This window comes from Nuphar pumila, chromosome 2, assembly GCF_984573655.1.
Source record: "Nuphar pumila chromosome 2, dmNupPumi1.hap1.1, whole genome shotgun sequence".
Classification (NCBI taxonomy): Eukaryota; Viridiplantae; Streptophyta; class Magnoliopsida; order Nymphaeales; family Nymphaeaceae; genus Nuphar; species Nuphar pumila.
Window position 1 is genome coordinate 141,838,190 of NC_143250.1, and position 25,677 is coordinate 141,863,866.

The following is a 25,677-nucleotide window of genomic DNA, read 5'->3' on the forward strand; positions in this document are numbered from 1 at the left end:
TTAGACAATGGAATACAAAATTAATACCACAAAGGTCATCTTATACATTGTTTAGACATTAACAACCAATTTCTTGAAATTAATACCACAAAGGTCATCTTCTTATACATGATTCTGACAAAAGAGGTATATGGCGCTAGCTTTTGGGCATAATACTGAGATTGACCACAATTTAGAAAATATGACAAATTTAGCCTATTGACTTTTCCCGACAAAGACGTAGATGGTGCTCACTTTTGGGCATAAAACTGAGATTGACCACAATTTAGAAAATATGACAAATTTAACCTATTGATTTTTTTCTTCACTGATGCACACACATTGCAGAATACCTGGATTCAACCATATTGCACAATATGATGCATACACATAAACCAGGCAACTTATCAATGGATCAGATATCAGAAGGAAATAGATACAATCTGACCTAGGTATAAGCAACCTACAACCGAACTCTATGACCAAGCTGTATCTATATCCAAAATGAACTACACCAAACTGCTCCAATCCAACCATAAACAGTATATCGACCACCTCATACAATTAAGCGTATAAGGTCATGCCTTCTATTTGCTAGATTCAATGATAGCGTATTCAATTGAAGGCAAGGTTGATAACATTTACATGTTCATTAATTTAGTGAACTAAAGCACCCCCCCCCCCCCCCCCCCCCAAGCTACAATCCATGCACAATAAACAACCACCAAAGTATGTGGTGGCTCCTCATATCATGCAAGCTATAACATAAATTTAAGAAAGGATACAAATCTTTATTGGAAACAAATATTGCTTAAAAAACATTGGAAAGATACATGAATAACCCCCCTCTCTCTCTCTCTCTCTCTCTCTCTCTCACACACACACACACACACACACACAACAAGCTATGCATGGAACTCATCAGCAATTTCTGAGCTATCTCAGATTTTGCTTTCAATGCAAAAAACTTGTTCCAGATCAATATATCTATGTCTTCATCTTGTCATAGGCATAGAATACCGTGAATGCAAAAAGGATACCTGCAATGGGAACAAGGCACAAGCACATTAAGAACTTTTCAGCATTACATAGAACAAAATGGAAATGATTTGTTGGATTTGAACCTATTCCCACAAATGTTTTCATTGAAAAAGCTCCAATAATGCTTGTAATCAAAAGAAAGGCAACCACCTGATCCATAAAACAGTTGGATGAATAGAAAATGGAATTGTCAGCAAATATAGGAAAAGAAAAAAAAATCATGAAACCAATGTCTTGTGGACAATGCTTTACACATTATGGCATTGCAAGAATGAGCCGAATACAAAAAAAAAAAGCAACACATATTTCTTTCTTTTAAACTATAAAAGACATATAAAGTGATTGTTCAATGCAGATAAATGATCAAATGAGGAATGCAACTAACCTTAGAAAAAAGCACCCAGTCCTTTCCTTGAGAAACAGACATGAGAATACCGACCATAGAATTCCACATAGACGTAAATTTAGTAGTTGCATGATGAGCCACATTTCCAGAAATCTCAAAGCAGGAAGTAGGTACTTTCTCTATTTTGTAGCCAAATCTGCAATCTCAGTTTCAATATTGAAAACCTCAGTAATCAGTTTGGACTAGTATCCTAAGATTTTAATGACATGCAAGGTGCAACTAAGACTAACTGGTCTCAAGTTTCACAAAACTCGAGAATCCAAACTGATTAGGGATTAGGTCCAAGTTGACAAGCCCATAACACCTGACCAACTCAGCTTGATTCAAGTAACATAGTTGAACAACTCTAACATTTAAAAACTCTAAGCTCAGAAGTTTGTGGCTGATGTATAATCAGCTGGGAACGTCTATCAAAATATCATTACATAGTTTGGGGCAACGAGTAAAGTACCTAGACTGAAACATTGAACTGTGCACAGAAGGAATAGATTGAAAATAATGAGACGTACATGGATTCAGGCAAAATTCTATTGACAAACAGGAATAGCATCACCAATAGGAGTAGCTTTGAAACAGCAGTGATGATTGTATATCCAGAAATAAAGAAGTGGTAGTATGCTGCATGTAGCAACACTACCACGCTGACCGTGTGCTTCTTATCTTTCCAAAGGAGTATGTCTGCAACTGAAAGGTATATGACACCATCAATATCTGAAACAACTTTTTCTACCCATAACAACAAATCTTCGCTTATCTTTTGGAGAACCATATGTTATATATATCAGACCTTTACCACCTCCAAGACATTCTGCAGCCTTTGATGACCCATCCATCTTCCTGCTGGTTACCCCAGCTTTCAGATGAGAAAATGACTCAATTGTCCTTTCTAAGCCTTCCTGCACAACACATTATAAAACCCAATATTTGCATGAAGAATTTGCTCACAGTTAAACTTGACAAGATTAATTTTAGAATGAGACCTTGAGTGACACAATTGGTGAATAACCAATCAGTTTTGTGGCTCTTGAACAATTAAAGGTTCTGTCAACAGTGAGAAGTCTAATTCTTGATGGTGTCAATTGAGGTACAGGCATCCCATACGGGGCAAACAATTTAAATGTCCACTCCACCATATGTGCAATCGGCATTAAAACAGTCACAGGGAGATGAATACTAGGCCTGCAGGTTCAATGAAAAAAGAAAGATTACAACCTATTACTAGGCTAATGAAACTGTAAAGAAGAAAAGGGAGAATCAGCAAGCAATTAAATTAACCAAACATATTTTTTCTAAGTAGATAATGAAAATAATGCTACATAACAATAAAACCATGCAAGCATCATAAAGAGTAACAAACAATGAAATCATAATATTTACCTTCTACCTGGGCACAAGATTTATAATAATATTCCCAAATGAAATTGAATTGATTATAATGCTTGAGGAACAATGCAGATAATAGCTCAATCAAACGATTCAAAACTAACATAACTTCATTCCAAAGAAAAAGGTCAAAGAATTTATAAAGCTCGTGCAATGAAAGCAAGAAGATACAAGTAGGTGCCTCTTATGGGCTTACAAGAACTCAATCACACAATCAAACAAAGACCACTTATGTGGGTCAATACATAAACACATGCACACATGCTACCTAAGGGCTAAAAAACTAAAACACAAGTAAAAAAGTCTTTATTGGGAGATAGAATGCTTGAGAAAGCATAATAAACAAGAGGGGTTTTGCCTAGGGATGGCAGTGGACCGGGGCGAGGGGCAAGGACTCCACCCCCGCCCCATTTCAAAATCCGAACCTCCACCCCCCGCCTCCATCTCTGTTTCATGTCCTCCATCCCCTGTCCAAACGGGGGCGAGGCGGGGCCCCGTTTCCCCTTAGTCTATAGTCATTCCTTAAAGGATTGGGGACGGGGCGGGGCAGGGAAAAGCGTAAGTCCATCCCCGCCTCCATCCCTGCACGGGGATATATTTTAACCTTCATCCCCGCCTCCATCCCGTTTCATGCCCTTCATCCCCGGTCCACACGGGGCGAGGTGGGGCGGAGCCCCGTTGTCCCCCGATCCACTGCCATCCCTAGTTTTGCCCCTTTATATACACAACACCCTACACACAAGGCCATTGGGACCATCCCCAACGGCTAGAAATAGATTGGGGAGGTCCCAATGACTCTAATAGCCTATTACAATTGTGTCCTTAACCAATGGTTAAGGACAATAGAGATAAATAAAAAACAGAAAATACCAATGTGCCCCTAATGAGCACACTCTATTATAATTCTGTAAAAAGACTAAAATATCCCTAGTGGGTATTACCTATTACATCATTAGAAATACAGACAACTTAACACTCCCCCTCAAACTTATGGTGTAATCACCAAAAGTTTGTCAAGCAAAAAGTGAAACCAGGGAGAAGGGAGAGCTTTCGTCAATTGAAATTTCGATGCTACATTCAGCAATACGATCGTCTTCTTCAGGTACTCTTCATAAATATAGTGACAATCCATCTCAATATGTTTAGTGTGCTCATGAAACATGTGATTGTCAGCTATGTAGATGACACTTTTATTATCACAACATAACTATCAGGGCGATTGCATATGCACCTCTATGTCTTCCAATAATCATCTCAACTACACAATTTCAGATGTTGTGGTGGCCATGACTTGATACCTAACTTTAGTTGATGATGATGACACCTTCTGCTACTTCTTGCATTTTCAAGACACTAACGAGTCACCTATAAAGACACAAAAACCTGTAGTTGAACATCTATCATTAGGATCTCCTTCCTAGTCAGAGTCAGTATAAGCAATTAATTTGACTAGGAAGAAGGAAGACAAAACAATCCTTTTAGAAACAAAATTTTGTAAATATCTAATGATACGTATAATGACACTCTTATGCACAGTGGTAGGGGAATGTTGAAATTGTCTGGATGTATGGATTGCATGTGAGATCAGGCCTGCCAATAGAAAAATATGTGAGAAGCCCAATTATTTGGCAGTGCAGATTAGAATCGTCCAAAGGCGTGACATCATATATCTTCATTTTTACATTTATCACTTCAGGAGTGTCCACCCTTTTCTCATCAGTAATTTCAAGCTTGTTTATGATGTCAGAAGCAAACTTGGATCGAGTTAGAAAATAGCCACGAGCAGAATATGCAATCTCAATCCCTAAAGTATATTAAAAAACCTATCAATCATTTTAAAGCTTTGTTTTAAAACATTCTTAATAAAACTAACTCCATGTTTGTCTCCTTTAGTTATGATAATGTTGTCAATGTAAAGAAGAAGAATAATAATGCTTGCATCAGATCTCTTAATAAACGTAGCAGTGTCAATATAACAGGAAGTAAAACCTAGTTTAACCATAACAGAACTAAAACAATCATATTAGGCTTTAGGTGCATGTTTCATATTGTTAAAATACATGTAATTCATATATATATATATATTTATATATATATGTAATTGTCTAAAATACCTGATAGGGGTATTTTAGTCATTTCACAAGTACCCGATAGGGGTACTTGTTTTTCTTCTTTTATTTTCCTGTTTATTTTTTGCAAATTATATTTTTAATTTTTATGTTTTTTGCTCACACAAAAGGGGCCCCACCATGTAGTCGATGGCCCCCCCAACGGTCACATTTGTGACCGTTGGGGGCTCCCAATGACTACATGGGGAGCCCCTAGGTGGCTCTCCTTTTAAGGCCTCTTAGCCATCCCCCCTCTCCTTCTCTTGTGTATAAATAGGGGTGAACCCCTCTTGTATTTTTCACTTAAGAGAGCTCTCTCTCTTTTCAATAAGAGACTTTATATTTTTATGTTGTGTTGTCTCTTGTGGGTTTGGGTGTTAGCCCTTTTGTTTGTTCCTTAGTGGATGTTGTAAGTGCTTAATGCACTCTTTGCTTTTTCGCATATTTCATTACATGGTATCAGAGCCTTGTTTATGTTCTTCTTCTTAATATAGCTAGTCGTATAGTTATATTTTTTTCTTGTTGTTTCTCTCTCCATTTACCCTCTTGTGAGTGTTTGAAATGGAAGGAGAACAAAAGATTGATCTCTCCTTCAAGCTCAATGGCTCCAACTACATGATGTGGGCCGCCTCTATGGAGAACAACCTCAAAGGTAAGAAACTTTGGGGATACGTTATGGGCACCATTCCGGAACCACAACTCCAACTAACTAAGATGGATGGTGATCAAGAAAAAGCTCTTGAAGGCATTGCCCGCATGAAGGCCATTGAAGATCACCAATCTAAAGTGGAAGATTGGGAAAACAAGCATGCCAAGATTCTTGCTTGGTTCATGAACAATGTGGAGCTCAAAATTTGCGCCAACATTGTCAAGTTTCGGATGGCGAATGAAGCATAGTTCTTTATGAAAGGTATGTTTACTAAAAAAGACCTTGCTCGTCAATTCTTTCTTCAAGAAAAAATCCGGACTATTAAGCAAGGAGAAATGAGTGTAAGGGATTGCTTTAGCACTCTTAGTCCCCTATGGGATGAACTATCTTTACTAGAACCAAAATGAGTTTCTAGTGTGGATGTGAAATTAATGAGAGAACAAATGGAAAAAGAGCACTTTTTCCAATTTTTACATGGGCTTAGGCCCGAATATGAACAAGTTAGATCTTCCCTCCTACATAGATCTAAGCCTCTTCCCTTGGAAGATGCCATTGCTGAAATATGCCAAGAAGAAACTCGTCTTGGCATGATTAAAGGAGGAGATGATGTCTTGGCCGTATCAAAACCCGGCAACCATATGAAAGCTTACAAACCTCCACATTTTGGAAAGCAAAATAATTATAATGGCAACTATAGAAAAGCCATTTGCCATCATTGTCAAGAGCCGGGTCATATAAGACCTAATTGCCCTAAGTTGAATGAAGCACCTAAAAATAAGGTTGCTTCCGTTGAAGAAGCTACTCAAAAGAAAGAGGAAGCCATCAAAGGAAAGGAATCTTTTTCTCTTGCTCAACTATCGGAAGCACTACAAACTCTACTCAAGATACCATCAACCTCGGGTGCCGCCATAGCTTCTTCCTCTCCTCCAGGTATGTCGTCTTGGATCCTTGACTCTGGAGCTTCCTTTCATATGACCCCACTTGAAAATGAGCTTTCCGATTTATGTAATAATTATAAAAACTCTTATGTTTCAACTGCCGATGGTACATCCTTACAAGTAAAAAGTTTTGGAACTTTAAACTTTTCAAAAGATTTCTTTGTGCCAAACGTGAGAGTTGTACCTCAACTTAATTTAAATCTCCTCTCTGTTGCTCAAATATGTGATCATGGATGTGAAATCTCCTTCTCAACTAAGGATTGCTCTATACAGGATCTCCGGTCCGAGAAGCAGATTGGGCAAGGCCATAGGAGGGGAGATCTCCATTACATGAGCAACTTGAAACTCCCCACTAACTCTTTTGTAACCATGTCCAAGATAAAAATATTGATATTTGGCATCAAAGACTTGGACATCCAAGTTTCTCAAAAATGTACTCCTTTCCATTTGGAAAGAAATTTTGTAATGAGAAACATTTTGTTTGCAAGAATTGTATTTTTGGCAAAATGAAATCTACTCATTTTCCAAACCGAACTTTTGTGTCCAAAAGACCTTTTGAGTTAGTCCATTCGGACGTTTGGGGTCCTTCCCCCGTCATGTCTAAAGGAGGGTACTCCTATTACGTCACTTTTATCGATGACTACACTAGGTATGTATGGATTTACTTTCTCAATTTAAAATCCGAAGTCTTTGACTTCTTCAAAAAGTTTCATATGATAGTTAAAAATCAATTTTCAAGTAATATCTCTACTCTTAGATCCGATTCGGGTGGAGAATATTTATCAAATGAATTTCAAAACTATTTAGAAGTACATGGAATTTGTCATCAAAGATCGTGTCCTAGGACTCCCCAACAAAACGGCTTGGCCGAAAGAAAGCATAGACACATCATGGAAACCACTAGGACACTCCTTATTTCCAAAGAAATTCCAAAGAGTTTTTGGGCCGAAGCGGCCTTAACCTCAACTTACTTAATAAATAGAATGATATCTTCATCCTTACAAAATACATCTCCATATGAAAAACTATTTGAAAGAACACCTGATTTCAATAGATTAAGAATTTTTGAATGTAAATGTTTTGTCCTTACTCATAAACGGGACAAATTATCTCCTAAAACTATTGAATGTGTTTTCTTGGGATATGGAGAAAATCAAAAGGGTTTTAGATGTTTTGACTTGAAAAATAACAAACTCTATGTATCCAAAGATGTAACATTTTTGGAAAATGAAAATGGTTTTGTGAAAACTAAAGATATTGACGAAAGTGAATATGCTTTTTTATTTGATCTTCTATCTCAAGAAGATGAGACTCCTTAAGAAGAGGAAATCTCTAATGAGTTTTTGAATGACCTAGAGGAAATTCATCTTGATAATGTTATAGATAATAGACCAATCCAAACCTATGTTAGGCGTGGTCAACAAACTCAGATGAGCGCCTTAGAAAAATACTCTCAAGGATCCAACATAGAATAAACCTCTTTAAGGAGATCCGGTCGGATCTCCAATCCTCCTAATAGGTTTGTTTCCTATGAGTCCCTAACTCCAAGATATAGAGCGTGTCTAATTTCATTGCATTCATTTCATGAACCCTCACACTATAATGAGGCCAAAGATATTCCCCAATGGGTTGAAGCCATGAACTTAGAGCTTAGTGCCCTTGAAAAGGCACTGGAAAGAAATCAATTGGATGTAGATGGGTCTTCAAAATTAAAACTAAGAGTGATGGTTCATTAGAACGTTATAAAACACGATTAGTAGCTAAAGGATATACTCAGGAATATGGTATAGATTACGAAAAAACCTTCGCACCTGTTGCTAGAATGACTAGTGTTAGGACTCTTATTGCTATTGCGTCAGTGAAAAAATGGCCTATCTATCAACTCGATGTTAAGAATGCATTTCTAAATGGTGAATTAAATGAAGAAGTTTACATGGATCCCCCACCAGGAGTATGTATTGGTAAAAATAAAATTCTCAAACTTAAAAAGGCATTATATGGTTTAAAACAAGCCCCAAAGGCTTGGCATGATAGATTTAGTAATGTAATGACAAGTTTGAATTTTCGTTCATGTTATACTGACACTGCGTTGTTTGTGAAAAGTGCAGGGTCTTCAGTAGTTATTTTACTACTTTATGTTGATGATATGATCATGACAGGAAGTGATGACCAAGGCATTAATGATATTAAGAAGGTTTTGAAAAAAAAATTGATATGTCTGACCTTGGTTTCTTAAGATATTTTTTAGGAATTGAAGTGGCGTACTCTCCTCGAGGGTACATTCTCTCTCAGATGAAACTTGCTGCTGACATTTGTTCCAAATCTGGTATCTCCGATGATAAGAAGACAGAAACCCCAGAAGTCATCAATGCAAAATTAAGGTTGGAAGATGGAACACCTCTCGAGGATCCTACTCCCTACCGGCAACTTGTTGGATCTCTAACCTACTTATCCATCACTCAGCCAGACATTGCTCATGTCGTCCACTCTGTCAGTCAGTTTCAACATGCACCTATAACCGTGCACATGAGTGCAGTCTTAAGAATCATCAGATATATCAAAAATACCATAACTAAGGGAGTTTTTCTTTCCTCTGCCTCGTCACTTGATTTAATTGCTTATACTGATGCAGATTGGGGAGGAAATCCCAATGACCGAGTCTCAACTACCGGATTTTGTGTTTTCTTACGTGACTCTATGATTTCTTGGAGATGCAAGAAGCAACACAAAGTATCTTTGTCCTCGACGGAAGCGGAATATCGTGCTATGGCCACTACAACCATGGAACTTGTGTGGCTAAGAAGCCTCCTCAGTGATATGGGCATTGTCATCTCTACTCCTTCGAAGATGTGTTGCGACAACAAAAGCGCAATCTATATTGCAAGCAATCACACCTTCCATGAGCGCACTAAGCATATTGAGATGGACTGTCATTACGTACGTGATGAATACCTAAGAGGAACTATAGCACTACCTTACGTCACATCAGAGTACCAGTTGGCGGACTTCTTCACTAAGGCTCTTGCTGCTCCTCGCTTTTTGTTTCTCCTTAACAAGCTTTCGGTTATATCCCCGTAAAGCTTGAGGGAGGGTGTTAAAATACATGTAATTCATATATATATATATATATATGTAATTGTTTAAAATACCTGATAGGGGTATTTTAGTCATTTCACAAGTACCTGATAGGGGTACTTGTTTTTCTTCTTTTATTTTCCTGTTTATTTTTTGCAAATTATATTTTTAATTTTTATGTTTTTTGCTCACACAAAAGGGGCCCCACCATGTAGTCGATGGGGCCCCCAACGGTCACATTTGTGACCGTTGGGGGCTCCCAACGACTACATGGGGAGCCCCTAGGTGGCTCTCCTTTTAAGGCCTCTTGGCCATCCCCCCTCTCCTTATCTTGTGTATAAATAGGGGTGAACCCCTCTTGTATTTTTCACTTAAGAGAGCTCTCTCTCTTTTCAATAAGAGACTTTATATTTTTATGTTGTGTTGTCTCTTGTGGGTTTGGGTGTTAGCCCTTTTGTTTGTTCCTTAGTGGATGTTGTAAGTGCTTAATGCACTCTTTGCTTTTCCGCATATTTCATTACACATACCACAAAGGGATTTCCTTAAGTGAAATACCTTTCTAACAAGAACCTCATATCCTGGTAGATCCATATAAACTTCTTCCTTCAATTCACCATTGTACAAGGCATTTTTGACATCCATTTGATGAATAGGCCAATATCTAATGGCATCTATAGTGATAAGGGTTCTAACAAAAGTCATCCTAGCTACTCGAGCAAAAGTTTCATCATAATTTATTCCATAGTCCTGAGAATAAGCCTTGACCATTAATCCAACCTTATGTCTCTCTAAAGTTTCATCACTTTTGGTTTTAATTTTGAACACCCATCTACATCCTATCATTTTCTTTCCATGAGGAAGATTTTTAATATTCCTTGAAGGCTCGTATTCCATCATTCCTAGCACTCATTCATTAAAGATAATTCTTGGCATGGTTGTATGAGGAGTGTTCAAAGTAAGAAAATATCTTGCTAGACAAGCTCTATATTAAAGAGTAAAATTTTCATAGGATACAAATCTATCTGGAGGCATATGTGTACTTTCTGATTTCCTAAGAGTGTTTTGTTCTTGATTTTCTATGCTACAATATTGTTCTAAGGCATTGGGATGTTTATCACCAATTCTTATCTATATTAGACAATTAAAGATCCATTGTCAATGTCATGAGACTCACCACATTGGATGTTGTATTGAGGTTCATCATTAACAATATCATTGTTGTTTAACACTTTATCATTGCATTTAGGGAATAATTCCCAAAAGGTAATCATTATTTACCTTGATAAGCACATTTAAATCAAAGAAACTTTCTTGCTCTATAAAGGTAACATTTCTTGATAATAAAGTTTATCATGTTTAAAATCATAAATATAAATCCTTTTTGGCTTTCCTCGCAACCAAGAAAAACACAAGGAATGACTCTTGGAGAAAGTTTGTCACTTTTATTTGTAAGAACAAAACATTTACATCCAAAGGTTCTTAGTTTGAAATAGTTGGGATAGTTTTATAAAGTTTCTCATAAGAAAAAATATTTTGAACTTTGGTTGAATAAGTCTATTTATAAGGTATACCGAAGTAAGTGCAACTTCACCCCAAAAATGTTTTGGAACATGTTTAAAAATACGTAAGGTTCTAGTGGTTTCTACTATTAGCCTATGTTTTCTTTTGGCCAAACCATTTTGTTAAGGCATGTTTGCATAAGATTTTTGATGCAAAATATAAAGAATTTTTAAATAATTTTTGAAGTCATTTGACATATATTCTCCCCCTAAATCGGAACAAAATATAAAAATATTGGTTTTAAAGAGATTTCTAACAACTTTATGAAAAGTTTTGAAAATTTCAAAAACTTCATATTTGCGCCTAAGAAAGTAAATCCAAGTGAAACGAGAATAATCATCAAAAAACTCACATAATAAATCCTCCTTTAGAGGAAATAGGAGCAGAACCCCAAACATCTGAGTGTATTAATTCAAGTGGTTTGAAAGCAAAAAAAGTTCTCTTGATAAGGAATGACTTTTATTTTCCCAAGAATACAACTAGTACATCAGATTTTTCATTACAAAATTATCTCAAATGATATACATTTGATAACTTAAAAATACTAGGTTGATCTGATCTTTGATGCCACAAAAACTAGTAGAGATCTCTTTCTCTATGACCTTCTCAATCTCCTTGCCAGACTGAAGATCTTGTATTAAACATCAATAATAAGTGAAGGAGATACTACAACCATGGTTAATAATTTGGGAAACTGAAAGAGGATTTAAATTAAATTTTGGAACAATTTTAACTTTTAAAATAAAAAAGTTTTAAGAATTTGTAAATTTTTTAATTCCTTTAATTTCAAGAGAGGATCCATCCACAATAAAAATATTAGATCTACTTGAATTAATATTACAATCAAAGAACATAGTATTATTAGGGGTCATGTGAAATGAAGCATCGGAATCTAAGAACCAATTACCGGGAGGTGAGGAAGAGGAGACCACAATACTAGTTAAGGAGGATGAGCCTTTGTGAGCGGTTGTAGAGCTTTTGTGAGTTGAGACAAAAACATGTTTTTGTAATCAGAGTTGCTGGTATATTTGTCTTCCTGAGGAGCTTCTAAGGTAGCCACTCTTTTCTCGTCTTTTTGAATTCAAGGCAATATGGTTTGATGTGTCCCGGTTCTCTATAATTATGACAAATAATTTTTCCTTTTCTACTATCATTTCTACTATCATTGCTCCTTAGCCTCCCAAAATTATTCTTGTTGAAATGAGGAGGCTTATAAGAATAAATATTGACATCGAGTCTAGATACCGCCAATACATTGTCCTTGGTCTCCTTAGATTTGGTCATGGATTTTAGCTTTGTTTCATCCATGTATGCTTGGGCTAAAATTCCATGCAAAGAAAAAAGCTCCTTTTGCTTTTGGTTTTGGCGGATGATTGAAACCTGAACATGTTCAAATTCGGGCCTAGCCGTCTCATAAATTGAAAAAATTGCTCATTAAGAATTTGATTTTTCCTACGGTGAGCATCATCAAGGATATCCCAAATAGGCTCCATTTTAGCTATTTGGTCCTAAAGTCTTTTAAGAGTTTCATAGTACTCTCTAATACTTTTTTCTCCTTGCTTGCAATTATGAATCTAATCTTGCAATTCTCATTTATGGGCAGCATTATTTTTGGGTGTAGGTTTGTTTGATTAAAACACACATTTTATCAACTCTCTCAAATTTCAATATATTTTTGCAAGGTTCTTCACACATACTTCCCATAAATAGGGATAAAACCTTGGCATATCCAAAGTCTCATGCTTTAATAGCATTTTTATAGTCTAAAAGAGCTTTTTCTCTCTCTTTGTCTTTAAGAGATTTCTCTTTGGCTACTCCATCTAACCCATAAATAGATTTAGTGATAATAGATTGAGGTTTCCACATGGAACCATCAACATAGTCCCACAAGTCTTTGTGAACCAAGATTTTTTTCATAGCGGTGGCTCATATATTATAGTTTTTTCCATAAACTTGATGGGAACACCGGTAACCTTTTCAACTATCGTACTAAAAGAAGAAAAATTAAGAGAAGAGATAGAGAGACTGAAAAAGAAATGCAAAGAATGTGTTGAAGAAGGTTGATGGCGTGCTTCCCAAAAGAACAAACCAATGCTCCACCGATCTTTTATGGGCTTACAAGAACTCAGGAACACGACCAAACAAAGACCACTTATGGGTAAATACATAAACACATGCACACAAGCCACTTAATGGTTAAAACACAAGTAAAAAATATAGTCTTTATTGATAGTTTGAATGCTTGAGAAAGCATAACAAACAAGAGGGGTTTTGCCCCTTTTTATACACAACACCTACACACAAAGGCCATTGGGACCATCCCCAACGGCTAAAAATAAAGCCATTGGTGTAATGAAGTATGCCGAAATGTAACTCAAGAATGCTTAATGCATTCACAATGTCCAATAATGAAGAAGCACTAAAGCACAAGAGAGAGATAATAAAGAAGTTCACTATGGCACAATACAAAAAGGCTTAAACAAGAAAATGTAAAGGACTTTATTCAAAGAGAGCTCCACAAACTTAAGAGTACAAAGGGGAAAACCCCTATTTATACACAATGAGAAAGGAGAAAAAAGGGGAACCATTGGGGGCTCCCACATGGCGTCGTTGGGAGCCCACAACGGTCATATTTATGACCGTTGGGGCTCCCAACGACTCTATGTGAGACCCCCAATGCATATAAAAAATGATTTAAATAAAAAGAAAAAGAAAAAAGTAAAAATAAACTACCTATTAAAATAGTTGTTTCTAGAAACAACTATGTAAAATGACCAAAATACCACTATCGGGTATTGTGTGTGTGTGTGTATATATATATATATATATAAACAGTTGGTGAGGTCCCAACGACTCTAATGGCCTATTACAATTGTGTCCTTAACCAAATGGTTAAGGACAATAGAGATAAAAATAAATAAAAATAGAAAATACCAATGTGCCCCTAATGAGCACACCCTATTATAATTTTGTGAAAAGACAAACTAGTGGGTATTACCATAGTTATCGAAAGCGCAACTCAAAGCAAAAAAAGCAAGCCTCGCCTCAAAGCGAGGCACCTTGCACCTTGAGGCACATTTAAAAAGCGTAAAGCCCCCGAGGTGCACCTCGGGCAGAGGTGTGCGCCTCAGTCAAATGAGGGTTAAAGCTACCATTTGACCCATATACGAGGGAAGGCCAATTACTTAGGCCACTCTCCCCTCTTTCCCTCTAGTCTCTCGTTCTCCCTCTCTCACTCTCTCATATCCCCCCCCCCTCTCTCTCTCTGCCTCTCCCTCTCGATGTCTCTCTCTCTTGCTCTCCCTCTCTCTTTCTCTCGCGCGTTGTCTCTCCCTCTCCCTCTCTTTCTGTTTTGGAAGAAGAAGAAGAATGTCTCTCTTTGTCTCCAGAGTTGATAATAGTTTTTTTGTTTGCTGTTCTTTTTTTATGTCATTCTTTTTTTTAATGTTAACCATTCTTTATTTTGGGTTTATGCCAACACAGCCAATGTTGTTCTTAGATACTTATACGTTATTGAATGGTCATATTTTATTTCTTAGATACTTACATAGATCAAATTGTTGCATTAATGTTGAGGCTTACACTTAGTGCCTCGAGGCTTATGCGTTGCATCAGTTTTTGGTGGAGCACCTCGCTACGCCTCAACGGTTTTCATGACATTGGGTATTATTACCTATTACGTTATTAGAAATACATATATATATGTGAATACACACAAAGTCTATATATATACAACTTAACAATCTAAGTAACAGGGACTCGGCAAAGCAGGTGCCGCACCCGCGTCGACGCGACGCGGGTATGGTCAACACGACCCTGGGTGCGGTCAACACACCCTGGGTCGTTTTCGTCCACATTTCGAACGTTAAAAAAAAAAAGCCCCGATGAAAAGGAGGATTAGGGCAAAATTATTTTTTGCCCTAATCTCTCCTCTCCACTCCCGCGCAACTCAGCACGAGCCCTCTCCTCCTGACGCCCCGACACCACGTCCTAAGCTCCTCCTCTCCCTCGTCTCAGGTACGTTCCTCTCGTTCTCTTCTTGTGTCGGCAGGGGAGGGGCCGAGCCCCCCTGTGCCCTCTCTTTCTCTTGTTGGGTCGGCAGGGGAGGGGTTGAGTCTCCCCTGCTCCCTCTGTTTTCGGCAGGGGAGGGGCTGAGCCCCTCCCTGTTTTCGGCAAGGGAGGGGCCGAGCCCCCCCTCTCGCTCTCTTGTTGGGTCGGCAGGGGAGGGGCGGAGCCCCCCCTGCTCCCTCTATTTTCTGCAGGGGAGGGATTGAGCCCCCCGCTCTCGCTCTCTTGTTGGGTCGGCAGGGGAGGGGCTGAGTCCCACCCTGCTCCCTCTATTTTCGGCAGGGGAGGGGATAGAGCCCCCGTCCCTGCTCCCTCTTATTTCAAGGGAGGGGCTGAGTCCCTCCCTGTTTTTGGCAGGGGAGGGGCAGATCCCCCCTCCTTGCTCCTGATTTTATATCAAGATAATGTCTGTATAATTGATTTAAAATTTTGAATGTATTTTTTTTTTGTATTTTCAGGATAAAAATGACAGATAAAGAGAAAGAACTTGGGTCATCCTCATCCCAACATGTGAGTTCTGCTGCTAGTTTTGTTGATAGTTGTAGTGAGATTGATGATGTGGGGCCACTATGGGTACATGTAGATAAACTTGCAAAAACTGGAGGAGGTGGTGAAAACAAGAGATTTCGATGCAAGCTCTGCGAAAGAGATTTTGTTGGGTCTTACACAAGAGTGAAGACTCATTTGTTGAAGATACCAGGACATGGCATTTCAGGATGCAAAAAAGTTGATGAGGCAATGCAAAGACAATACAAAAAGAATATGAGAAGAGAAAAGCAATGGCCGATTCTTGTGCAGTTAGTGTGCCATTTGCAAGCCACCAAGAAGATGCTGAAAAAAAAGAAAAGTCAATGTAGGAGGTAGAGGAATGATACAAGTAGCATTCAATACATATGGAAGAGAAGAATTAGATAAAAAAGTTGCGAAGTATTTTTATTCTGGTTCACTCCCATTTAATGCGGCTAGAAATCCTTATTTGGAGGATTTAGTAACATCCTTGGCAAATTGTAATTTGAGTGGTTATGTGCATCTAAGTTCAAAAAAAATACGAACCACACTTCTTGCAGAAGAGAGGGCAAATGTGGAGAGGTTGCTGGAGGTTAAAAAATATTCATGGGAGCAAAATGGAGTTTCTATTGTGTCTGATGGATAGACAGATATTCAAAGGCGTCCATTAATCAATTTCATTGCTTGTTCGCTTAGTGACCCAATATTCTTGAAAGCAGTTGATGCATCTGAGGAATATAAAAATGCAGAGTATTTGAAGAGATTGTTTATAAAAGTCAAAAAAGAAGTGGGTGATCAGAAAGTGGTACAAATCATTACAGACAACACTCCAGTTTGTAAAAGTGCAGCGTTGAGTTTGGAGAGTGAGTACCCTCATATTTTTTTGACTCCTTGTGTAACACACAGCTTAAATCTTACCCTAAAGAGCATCTGCAACCCCAAAGAAGAAGAAAATTCACAAACATATGCTTTATGTTCATGGATTGAAGATTTAGAAAGAAATGTCAAAAGTATTAAGAATTTTGTTGTTAACCACCATCGTGCTAATGCTATATTTAATAGACATTCTGACTTGAAATTGTTGAAGGTCGCTGAAACACGTTTTGCGTCCATCATTGTCATGGTGAAAAAGATTAAAAGAGTGAAGAATGCTTTGATTAACATGATGACTGATGAAAATTGGACATTCTATCATGCTGATGATGATATCAAGGCTCAAAAAATTAAAAAATTCATTCTCGATGATGAGTTTTGGGACAAAGTGGTATACTTCCTTCAATTTATGCAACCTATTTGGGAAATGTTAAGAGAAGTTGATAAGGATGAGCCTATGCTTCACAAAGTTTATGAAATGTGGGATAATATGATTGAAAATATACAAGCTATAGTTTTCAAGCATGAAGAAAAAAATCCTGCATTGGATGATTCAAATTTTTTTAATCATATTCATTCAATTTTAGTCAGAAGATGAGATAAGAGCAACACTCATTTGCATTGATGACACATTCTCTTAATCCAAAATATTATGCAAATAAGTGGTGAGCTGGTGGTATTGGTCGTGTCCCTCCAAATTTAGACCCAGAGCTATCAATACATAGAAATATGTGTATGACAAGACTTTTTCCAGAAGCATATCTTCTACATCAAGTCACACAAGAGTTTGAAAAATTTTCATCTTCGAGATTATATGGACCGACATTATTCGCGAGAGAAGAAGATAATATAGATCCTATCACAAGGTGGTCAACATTTGGATCAGAAACACCTCTTCTCCAACGTCTTGCATTAAGATTGCTATCGCAGCCTGCTAGTTCATCTTGTTGTGAAAGAAATTGAAGTAGATATTCTTAAATCCACAACATGAAGATAAACAAACTCACCAGCAAGCGTGCAGAGGATTTAGTATATGTTCATTCAAATCTTCGATTACTTTCGCGAACCAATGATGAATACAGATACTAATTTGCTCTCTTAGTTATTTGATTATTTCTTAGTTTTTCATTTAAATATACTTGTATTGTATTTAATATTTTCAAATTGTGGTTTATAACGCAGACAAGGAACATCCAAATTTTGGGATATAAACTCAGAAGAGTGTGACTTTGAGGGAGAGCATGATTTCAACATAACAAACATGGATTTAGCTGAGTCCAACATTCAATCTAATGATGCATTTGATGATGAAGAAGAAAATTATTAAGATTCATTACTTCATCAGGATATACTTTGGTATGTAATTTAGTTCTTTTATGCTTTACTTATTTGATTGATATTTAGGTTGATTTATGTAATTGCTTTACTTATTTGATTGATATTTAGGTTGATATATTGCATGCATGATGAATGATATTATGACAATGCTAACTGTTAAAACTTTAAAATTATATATATATATATATATATATATATATATATTTACATTTTTGCCCCTACCGCACCCCACACCCAAGGTTTTTGAAAGTGCCGCACCCCCACACCCGCACCCATGTGACATATTCATACACACAAAGGGGATAAATTGAAATTTGAACTCTATGAACTATAAGGGCATGCAATGCTCACATCCGTCAAAAGCATGTAGTTTTTTTTTTCAATAAAATTGCAGCCAGTATTTATTAAAAAAAACTGAAAAAAAAATCTTAGTTTGGTTCTGGCTGCCCAAAGAAGTCTTAAAGTTCACGTGAAACTGATACTCATTGTTTATTGCATTTTCTACATCTGGACAAGTCTGATGTCCACAAAAAGAGTATGATCAAGTTCTATGCATGAAACAAAGCATACTGCTAACCAAAGGGTTTAAGCACTACTTGACTAGTTTTCTTATTCTCTTATAGCCACTTCCAAGAGAGAAGTTTATACCAGTGAGACTGGAAGAACCTAGTGAAAATGGGTTTATGCCTATGTTTTGGAGATAAATGACAAAGCTTGTATCATACGATACACCTTTGACGCACTTTAAAAGGGCTGAAAGTTATTTTTTCATTTTGGATTTGAAATTCCTTTTAAAGGTTGACTTCTCCAGTTGCTTAGAGGCCATTAGAAGTGCATTTTCATTGTTTTTTCACCCAAAGCAGTGGGTTAAGGTAAAAAAAATGCATTTCCACCATTTTTCCACTCAAGAAAATGGGTTAAGGTAAAAAATCTTTATTATGAGTAAAATTACTAAACTACTCTTCAAAAAAATAAAGATTTATATCAAGGTAGAAATCAGGCTCCACACTCCAACAATATGGCATAAGATGATCCAACATGGCAATAGGACACTCAAGTAATGACTGAAAACCGATTGAAAATCGAGAGCAACTATTGCCATAATATTTTTATTTATGTAGTATGAAAGTATGAGTCTTATGGCATGTTTTTAATTGCAAGATATTTAATATTTTTCATTATTTTTATGAGATATACATGCAATATTATCTATGATTCTATATTAATTGATGTTTGATTATGTCTTATGTGGCTTAAAGAGACATAAATGCTTCATATATGATTCTATGGTTGTATTTTATGCAATTCACCATTGTTTCAAGTGATATGATGTTTTTAGAATTTTTGCTGTTTTTTTTATTTTTTCTTGATTTTTTTAGATTTTTTAAATTTTTTATTAATAATTTATGATATGTTTATGATACTATACGACATGTGTTACTTTGGGCATGACTGATACAAGTATCGATACGATACTTACAACCTTGGTTACAATATGTAAATCATCCATGTCTACCTTTTCCACCAACCTACTGATAAAAGTGTTGGAGTGTAGAGCATGTTCCCTACTTGGATATGAATCCTATACTTTCGCCGATCCAACTATAAAAGACTTCTTGGAGGGTAGTTTTGTAAATTTACCCTAGACTTCTTGTAAGATCAGACTACAAAAGTCATGTAGACTCCTTGAATCAGATTAAAAGTCCTGCAAAGTCCTTGTAATATCTAAACTATACTTGTAGAGTCTTTTGTAACACTTTTTTGGCTTCCTCTATTTAAAGAGGGTCATCCGCCCTTTGTAAGGAATCTCAGAATAGAATAACAGGGTTTCAGTGCAGTCGTGGATGTAGGCAATTCTTTTTGAACCACGTAAATCTTTGATCTTTCTATGGTTTGATTTCTTCTTTTGCTTTTTCCTGTTTATTTGTTTGTTGATTCGTCGGTTATGTGCATATCGTTTTCCAACATAAAGTTCATCAAGTTAACTAGGCTAGGCTCCAATGAGTTTTCGTTGGGTTCAGAATGAGATAGGCATGCAAAAAATCTAACATTTGGTAGCCCAATACTGGCAACACGTGGCTAAAAAGGTTCAGCAACTCAAGTTAAAAGCTATTTACAGCTTTCTATAATTTATAAACTATACAATGCATTTTTCAAAGTTGAAACAGTAAATAAATAGTGGGAAACTATTCAATTTGCTCGTGATCTAAAAAATGTCATAATAAGAGTCATAAATGTTCAAATACCTTTGGTAACCCAATCCCTCCAGAATCAGTGACACAAATTTCCAAAACTTGATTGGTTCCATATTGGTCACAAAAAATGCCTGCAAAAAAAAGAAATGATTAGCATATGATTAGATGCATAAGAGATAAAATCTAAAAGAGAAACATTACCTTCCCTGCAGCATGTTCCTCACCAAATGCTTCCAGTCCTAGAGCCTTCTCAGCACATATATGAGCATGGGCCACGTTTTCAACATAAGTGAAATCATACATGTTGTTTCCATCACCAATTATGAACTGAAGCATAGACAAACAAATGGAGGTTACCTATCTTATGGACGAATGATGCAACCTTCTTACCCGACCCTGCTTTTTTTTTTCCTTTTAGGAAAACAGAAAATCATACAGCAGAAAACAATATACAAAAGATGTCATAAAACAAATAGCATCTTTTGGCTGGCAAATGATATTCAAAGCTAATTTCCAGTGTTAGACTCATGCCAAAATAAAATATACAACTTTTTCTTTTATAAATACAAATCAAGAACTGCATGCAAAAAATGTGAAGAAGCATTAAAAAACAGGAAGAAAATCACAGATTTGTAGTAAAAGGGAATGAGGGACCTGTGGTCTGACATGGATACAGCTGGTGAAACATAGATACTTGAAAAAGATAAAAGGCATGTGTATGCACAACAAAACTTCCAGTTCACTCAAGAGTACAGAAAAAAAATATAAAAACATAAAATGAATTGCATGTATAGTAATTGGTTCCTCCTACCACCTGATGGTGCAAACAACAAATGGTCGGTTTTAGATTTCAATGTTACTGGTGGCTTATACTTAATCTGAATCCAGAAAGGTGCTTATCATTGCTTGTTTGTTAGAAAACATGCTTTGGATCGAATCAATCAGAAAATATTTTTGCTTAAAATTTAGATGCAATATGAAACATTGATTCTAGATTCCTTAAACATAAATCTTCTCTCGTCTAATACAAGGTGTACACTAAATAAATTGTATGATCTAATTTGCAGAACATGAGATAGGACATTGGAATTTTTTTGATGTTTACATGGAGAAACTGCTCCCAAGATCAGAGACCTAGTCACGCTAGCTCTGCCTCCCGTACTTACGGTCACTGTCCTGGCAGCGTAAAACTCCGTGGGCTTACCCCTTGCCCTCGGGGAGTCACCACGTTTTGGCTTGAGCAAGGGTGACGCCCATGGATTTGAACCTAGCATCCCACTACGCCAAACCCCTTTGGGGAGGACATTGGAAATTAGAACCATCCATTCCTTGTCTATACTGTAAGGTATTAGGAGGGACCAACTCATGTACATGTGCACTTCTGCAGGTATCTGAGAAGCAAAGCAACAGGTTCTATGAAAGAAAAGTTATTTAATGTGCATACCTTAGACTTCTTAGCTCTTGCAGCAGACACTAAAGATGGCACAAGAAGTCTATCACCAGGGCCAAAAATACTGCTAGGACGTATGCAGCATGTTAAAAGCCCTTCTCTTCCATTTGCATGCAAAACTAGTGCCTCTGCTTCTGCTTTGGTTGCTGAATATGAGTCATTATGCTATACAAAATATTCAAAAAAGAGAAAAAGAAAAGGAATAAGATAACAACAGGTGTAGAACATCACAGTGAGACATTGTAAAATACTCATAGGAATTTATGTTGCTCCAGAGAAAAGTATACCGTTTTTGGGTATGGCAATGACTCATCACCATCAAGAATTCCATGAATACCATCAAAAACCACACTTGGGGAGCTAGTGTATATGAGTTTCTTTACTTTGCATTCAACACAGGCATCAATAACGTTTCTGGTTCCTATAAACCATAGTTTATACATTAAAACTTCCGCTGATAGGAATGAGACATTGGGTAGCCAAAAAACCAAAACTGCACAAAGAAAACAAACCTTTTACCTTGAACATTAACCGAATAATGAAGCTGGTGATTATTAATTGATGAATCTGGAGCAGCAGTGTGAAAAACAACATCTGCTCCTTGACAAGCTTCACAATAACAGAAAGAATGGTACCGTCAAAAGTGGAACTTCCAATAGAAAGACATTCTCCAATAAATACATGCAACTTCATGTGAAAGTTATGATATCACTTATTATGCACAGCTCCTTCAGCGGATAAATTCCTATCTCAACCAGTCCCACCACATTGCCCTATAAACAACTCTTGAGAACTACAGCAGTCAAAAAATCAGAATAAAATGATTCATAAGTTCTCTCACTTCCCATGTTAGGTCCTCGTCCTATCTTTATTTGCAGCAAGCAGCATCCTAATACAAAATGTGTAAAACTAGTTGGTTCTCTCGTGCATTCAGGCAATCATCGATCCAACTTTATTTAACTGATAGACATTGCTCAAATATGAAGTTTGAGTTACAAAGAACTTTTAGTAGCGTCTAACAAGTTTATAAATTCATTTTTACCCTAAATCATGATGGCACCTGACTACAAGTAATGTTGTTAGCAGTTGGCACCACATAATCCTGTAAACATAATTTGCATTTTTTAGTGTTTGTAAAGTATAGTGAATCTGCGATTTTTTTTTTCAATTTACCAAAATGTCTTGTAATGATGCTACCTAATACAAGACACCATTAGGGCTGGTAAACAAACCGAGCAGCTCGTGACTTTGCTCGTCACAAACTTGTTCGTGATCGGTATAGTTGGCGAGTCGAGCCATGAGCAGCTGGTTTAGCTTAAACGAATTGAGCCTGAACACAAGGTGTTCAGCTCGGCATGGCTCAGGAGAGCTCGTACAGATAATATATATATTTTTATGTATAATATATATTTTGTGTAATATATAAAAAAAGAATGCATAAAATATATATAAAAAAGAAGTATGAATGAAAAATATATACATAAAATATAGACTATTAAGTGTAATTTATAAAAAATTATATATATTTTCAAGTATAATATATAAAAATGTATATACTATGTATAAATAACATGAAATGTTTTTACACCAACCAGCTAGTGTTCGGCTGGTCTCATTCAGGGATGAGCCGAGCCCGAGCTCGGCTTGGCTAAACAGCAGAACCATGAGATCAATCCACTAGTAAATGAGCCAAGCCCAAACATGCCCTGTTCGGTTCGTTCGGCTAGTTTACCAGCCCTAGACACCATAATGATGTTTGAAGAACTTATAAGCGCTAAAGAAGATAGCTTTGTTAACTTCCAGTAGCATTAGAACAGAAATGTATTTATACATTAACCCACCAACAAACACAATCCCTAACCAACTTCTTCCTTGGCATCTTAAACCAACCAGAATGAGGAATCAACGAACTCTATGAACTGTATCAACTTGATTAAACACAATAATATATGACACCAAAGACAGCAAATCAAAGCATGTTGATATAACCAATTCGCATAAAATTTGGCCATTCAACTGCGTATTCCAAACCATAACATTGTTTTTTTTTTAAAGGCAAGCTCGGGTTTGGCAGACCCCTACAAGTTATACAACTATACCATTGGGTTTTGAACCTGCAACGTCCCAACACAAGGTCACGTGCTAGCTGCTCCTACCAGACAACCGGAGCCCCCGTTGGTGAAAACCATAACATTGTTGGGCAGCCATAGGTGCATCAAACAGAACCCGAAAACTCACGTTCTGCCCGGAAACTCTATCCTGATTTGGGTGAATTCATTTCTGCACACACACACACATCCGAACGTCCCAGCAGAGACTCGGATGATTCAACTCACGTTCCTCATTGGCAAGTCTGAAGTTTTCAGATGAAATGCTCAAGACGGTCGACTCGAATGACAAAAGTTAGGCCTAAAACAAGCCAATGAAGTCCCAAGCAGACTTCCAATATTGGGCGACCATGGATTTCTAGGAAAAAAACTCGAAATGGGGAAGACTACAAGTTGCATGGCAGCAAATTTCCCATCAAATGTAGCCAAAATAACCAATTTCATAGAGGAAATCGTGAAAGAACCAAATGGGTGAGAGAGAGAGAGAGACAACCGTGGAGCACTTGGGTCTTGTTGCGGAGATCAGCGGAGACGTAGACGGCGCGGCCGGAGCGGAGGGCGTCGCCGAGGGGGCCGGATTCCTCGGCGGGCTCGAGCTTGATGGACGGATGGAGATCGGAAATCCGGACGATCCACGACCGCGATTGCAGGAGCATCGACACGATGTGCCTGGCGGCGAAACCACGGCCCCCAGTCACCACGCACACTCCCACTCCTCCCTCCCCCATCATCATCATTTCTCTCTCTCTCTCTCTCTCAAGTTGGAATCTCTCACTGGCTCACACACAGGTTGGAATGCAGCCTAATCAGGCCAAGGCCAAAGCCTCCACACCCTCTCTCTCACTATCTATCTATATAATCACTGGAATACGAGAATACAGATGTGCATGCTTGGTTTTATAAAGAACCCATTCTTGGATCATCTTATTTTAATGCAAAAGCTAATTTTTTTTAAGGCTTTAAAATCAATAGCTCATAATCTTTATAAATATTCAATCATTCAAAAATCACATTTTCATAAAAAATACACAAACCAATAACCAATTCACCATGCCGAGTAAATCCACATGGTTGGATTTTCAAAATAAAAATAAAAATAAAAATAAAAATAAAAATGCTCATATTTCTACTTCTCATATTCTAGTGAATACAACAAACAACAACTACGCCTTCATCCCAAAACAATTGGGGTCAGCGATATGAACCAAAAAAGAAATTCATTTTGGGTCTTCCACATGAATCCTTTTCCTCCAATCATTTCTATCCAACGCCATGTCCTCGGTGAGGTTCAAAGCATTCATATCCTTTCCTATCATCTCCATCCAAGTCTTCCTAGGCCTACCCCGACCTCTTTTAACTAATATATTTTCCCATTTCTCCAACCTTCTAACTGGAGCATCATTAGGCCTTCGCCGAATATGTCCAAACCACCGTAAACGATTCTCCCGCATCTTATTTTCAATGTGTGCAACACCTAACTTCTTACGTATCTCTTCGTTCTGAATCTTATCTTTTATTGTATTTCCACACATCCATCTAAGCATCCGCATCTCAGCTACACTCCTTTTGAATATGATGTCTCTTGGCAGCCCAACATTCCGTACCATATAGCAAAGCGGGTCTAATAGTCGTCCTATAAAACTTTCCCTTCAACCGCAATGGCATTCTACGATCGCACAGCACTCCAGTAGCACTTTTCCATTTCATCCACCCAACCTTTATCCTATGATTTACATCTCCATCAATTTCTCAATACTTTTGAATGATGGATCCCAAATATTTGAAATAATCATTCACCGGTATATCTTGCTCACCAAGCTTCACTACACTCCCATCACTACTTCGTTGCTTACTAAACCGACATTCCATATATTCAGTCTTACTCTTACTCAACTTAAAACCTCTAGCTTCCAATGTCTGTCTCCATAATTCTAACTTAGCATTAACCCCAGCTCTAGACTCATCAATCAAAACAATATCATCAGCAAACAACATACAC

General features: G+C 37.2%; 1 protein-coding gene across 4 annotated transcripts; it reads right to left on the bottom strand.

Moving 5' to 3' along the window:
- Nucleotides 1-728: 728 nt before the first annotated feature.
- On the bottom strand, nt 729-24,550 carry LOC149847382 (3beta-hydroxysteroid-dehydrogenase/decarboxylase-like). Of its 4 annotated transcripts, XM_089996984.1 has the most exons (12): nt 24,172-24,550; nt 22,090-22,179; nt 21,858-21,991; nt 21,565-21,735; nt 20,322-20,447; nt 20,172-20,251; nt 2,407-2,605; nt 2,214-2,322; nt 1,936-2,110; nt 1,406-1,562; nt 1,104-1,170; nt 729-1,019 (listed from the first exon to the last, which is right to left on the bottom strand). In XM_089996984.1, exons 1-12 carry the CDS (start codon nt 24,413-24,415, stop codon nt 967-969), a joined length of 1,605 nt encoding a protein of 534 aa, XP_089853110.1. In that variant the 5' UTR covers nt 24,416-24,550; the 3' UTR covers nt 729-966. The 4 variants fall into 4 exon arrangements, with proteins under 4 accessions (XP_089853110.1, XP_089853108.1, XP_089853107.1 ...); XM_089996982.1 differs by having other exon boundaries at nt 729-1,170; nt 1,936-2,104; nt 2,223-2,322; XM_089996981.1 differs by having other exon boundaries at nt 729-1,170; nt 2,223-2,322.
- Nucleotides 24,551-25,677: the final 1,127 nt, after the last annotated feature.

Excerpts from the sequence above, each read along its gene's own strand:
- LOC149847382 (XM_089996980.1), bottom strand. The coding sequence starts at position 24,415 with ATGATGATGATGGGGGAGGGAGGAGTGGGAGTGTGCGTGGTGACTGGG. Across the intron at positions 2,111-2,213 it reads ATGTCTTGGAGGTGGTAAAG|TTGCAGACATACTCCTTTGG; the intron begins GTCTGATATATA and ends TATACCTTTCAG. Across the intron at positions 1,563-1,935 it reads AGAATTTTGCCTGAATCCAT|ATTTGGCTACAAAATAGAGA; the intron begins GTACGTCTCATT and ends CTGAGATTGCAG.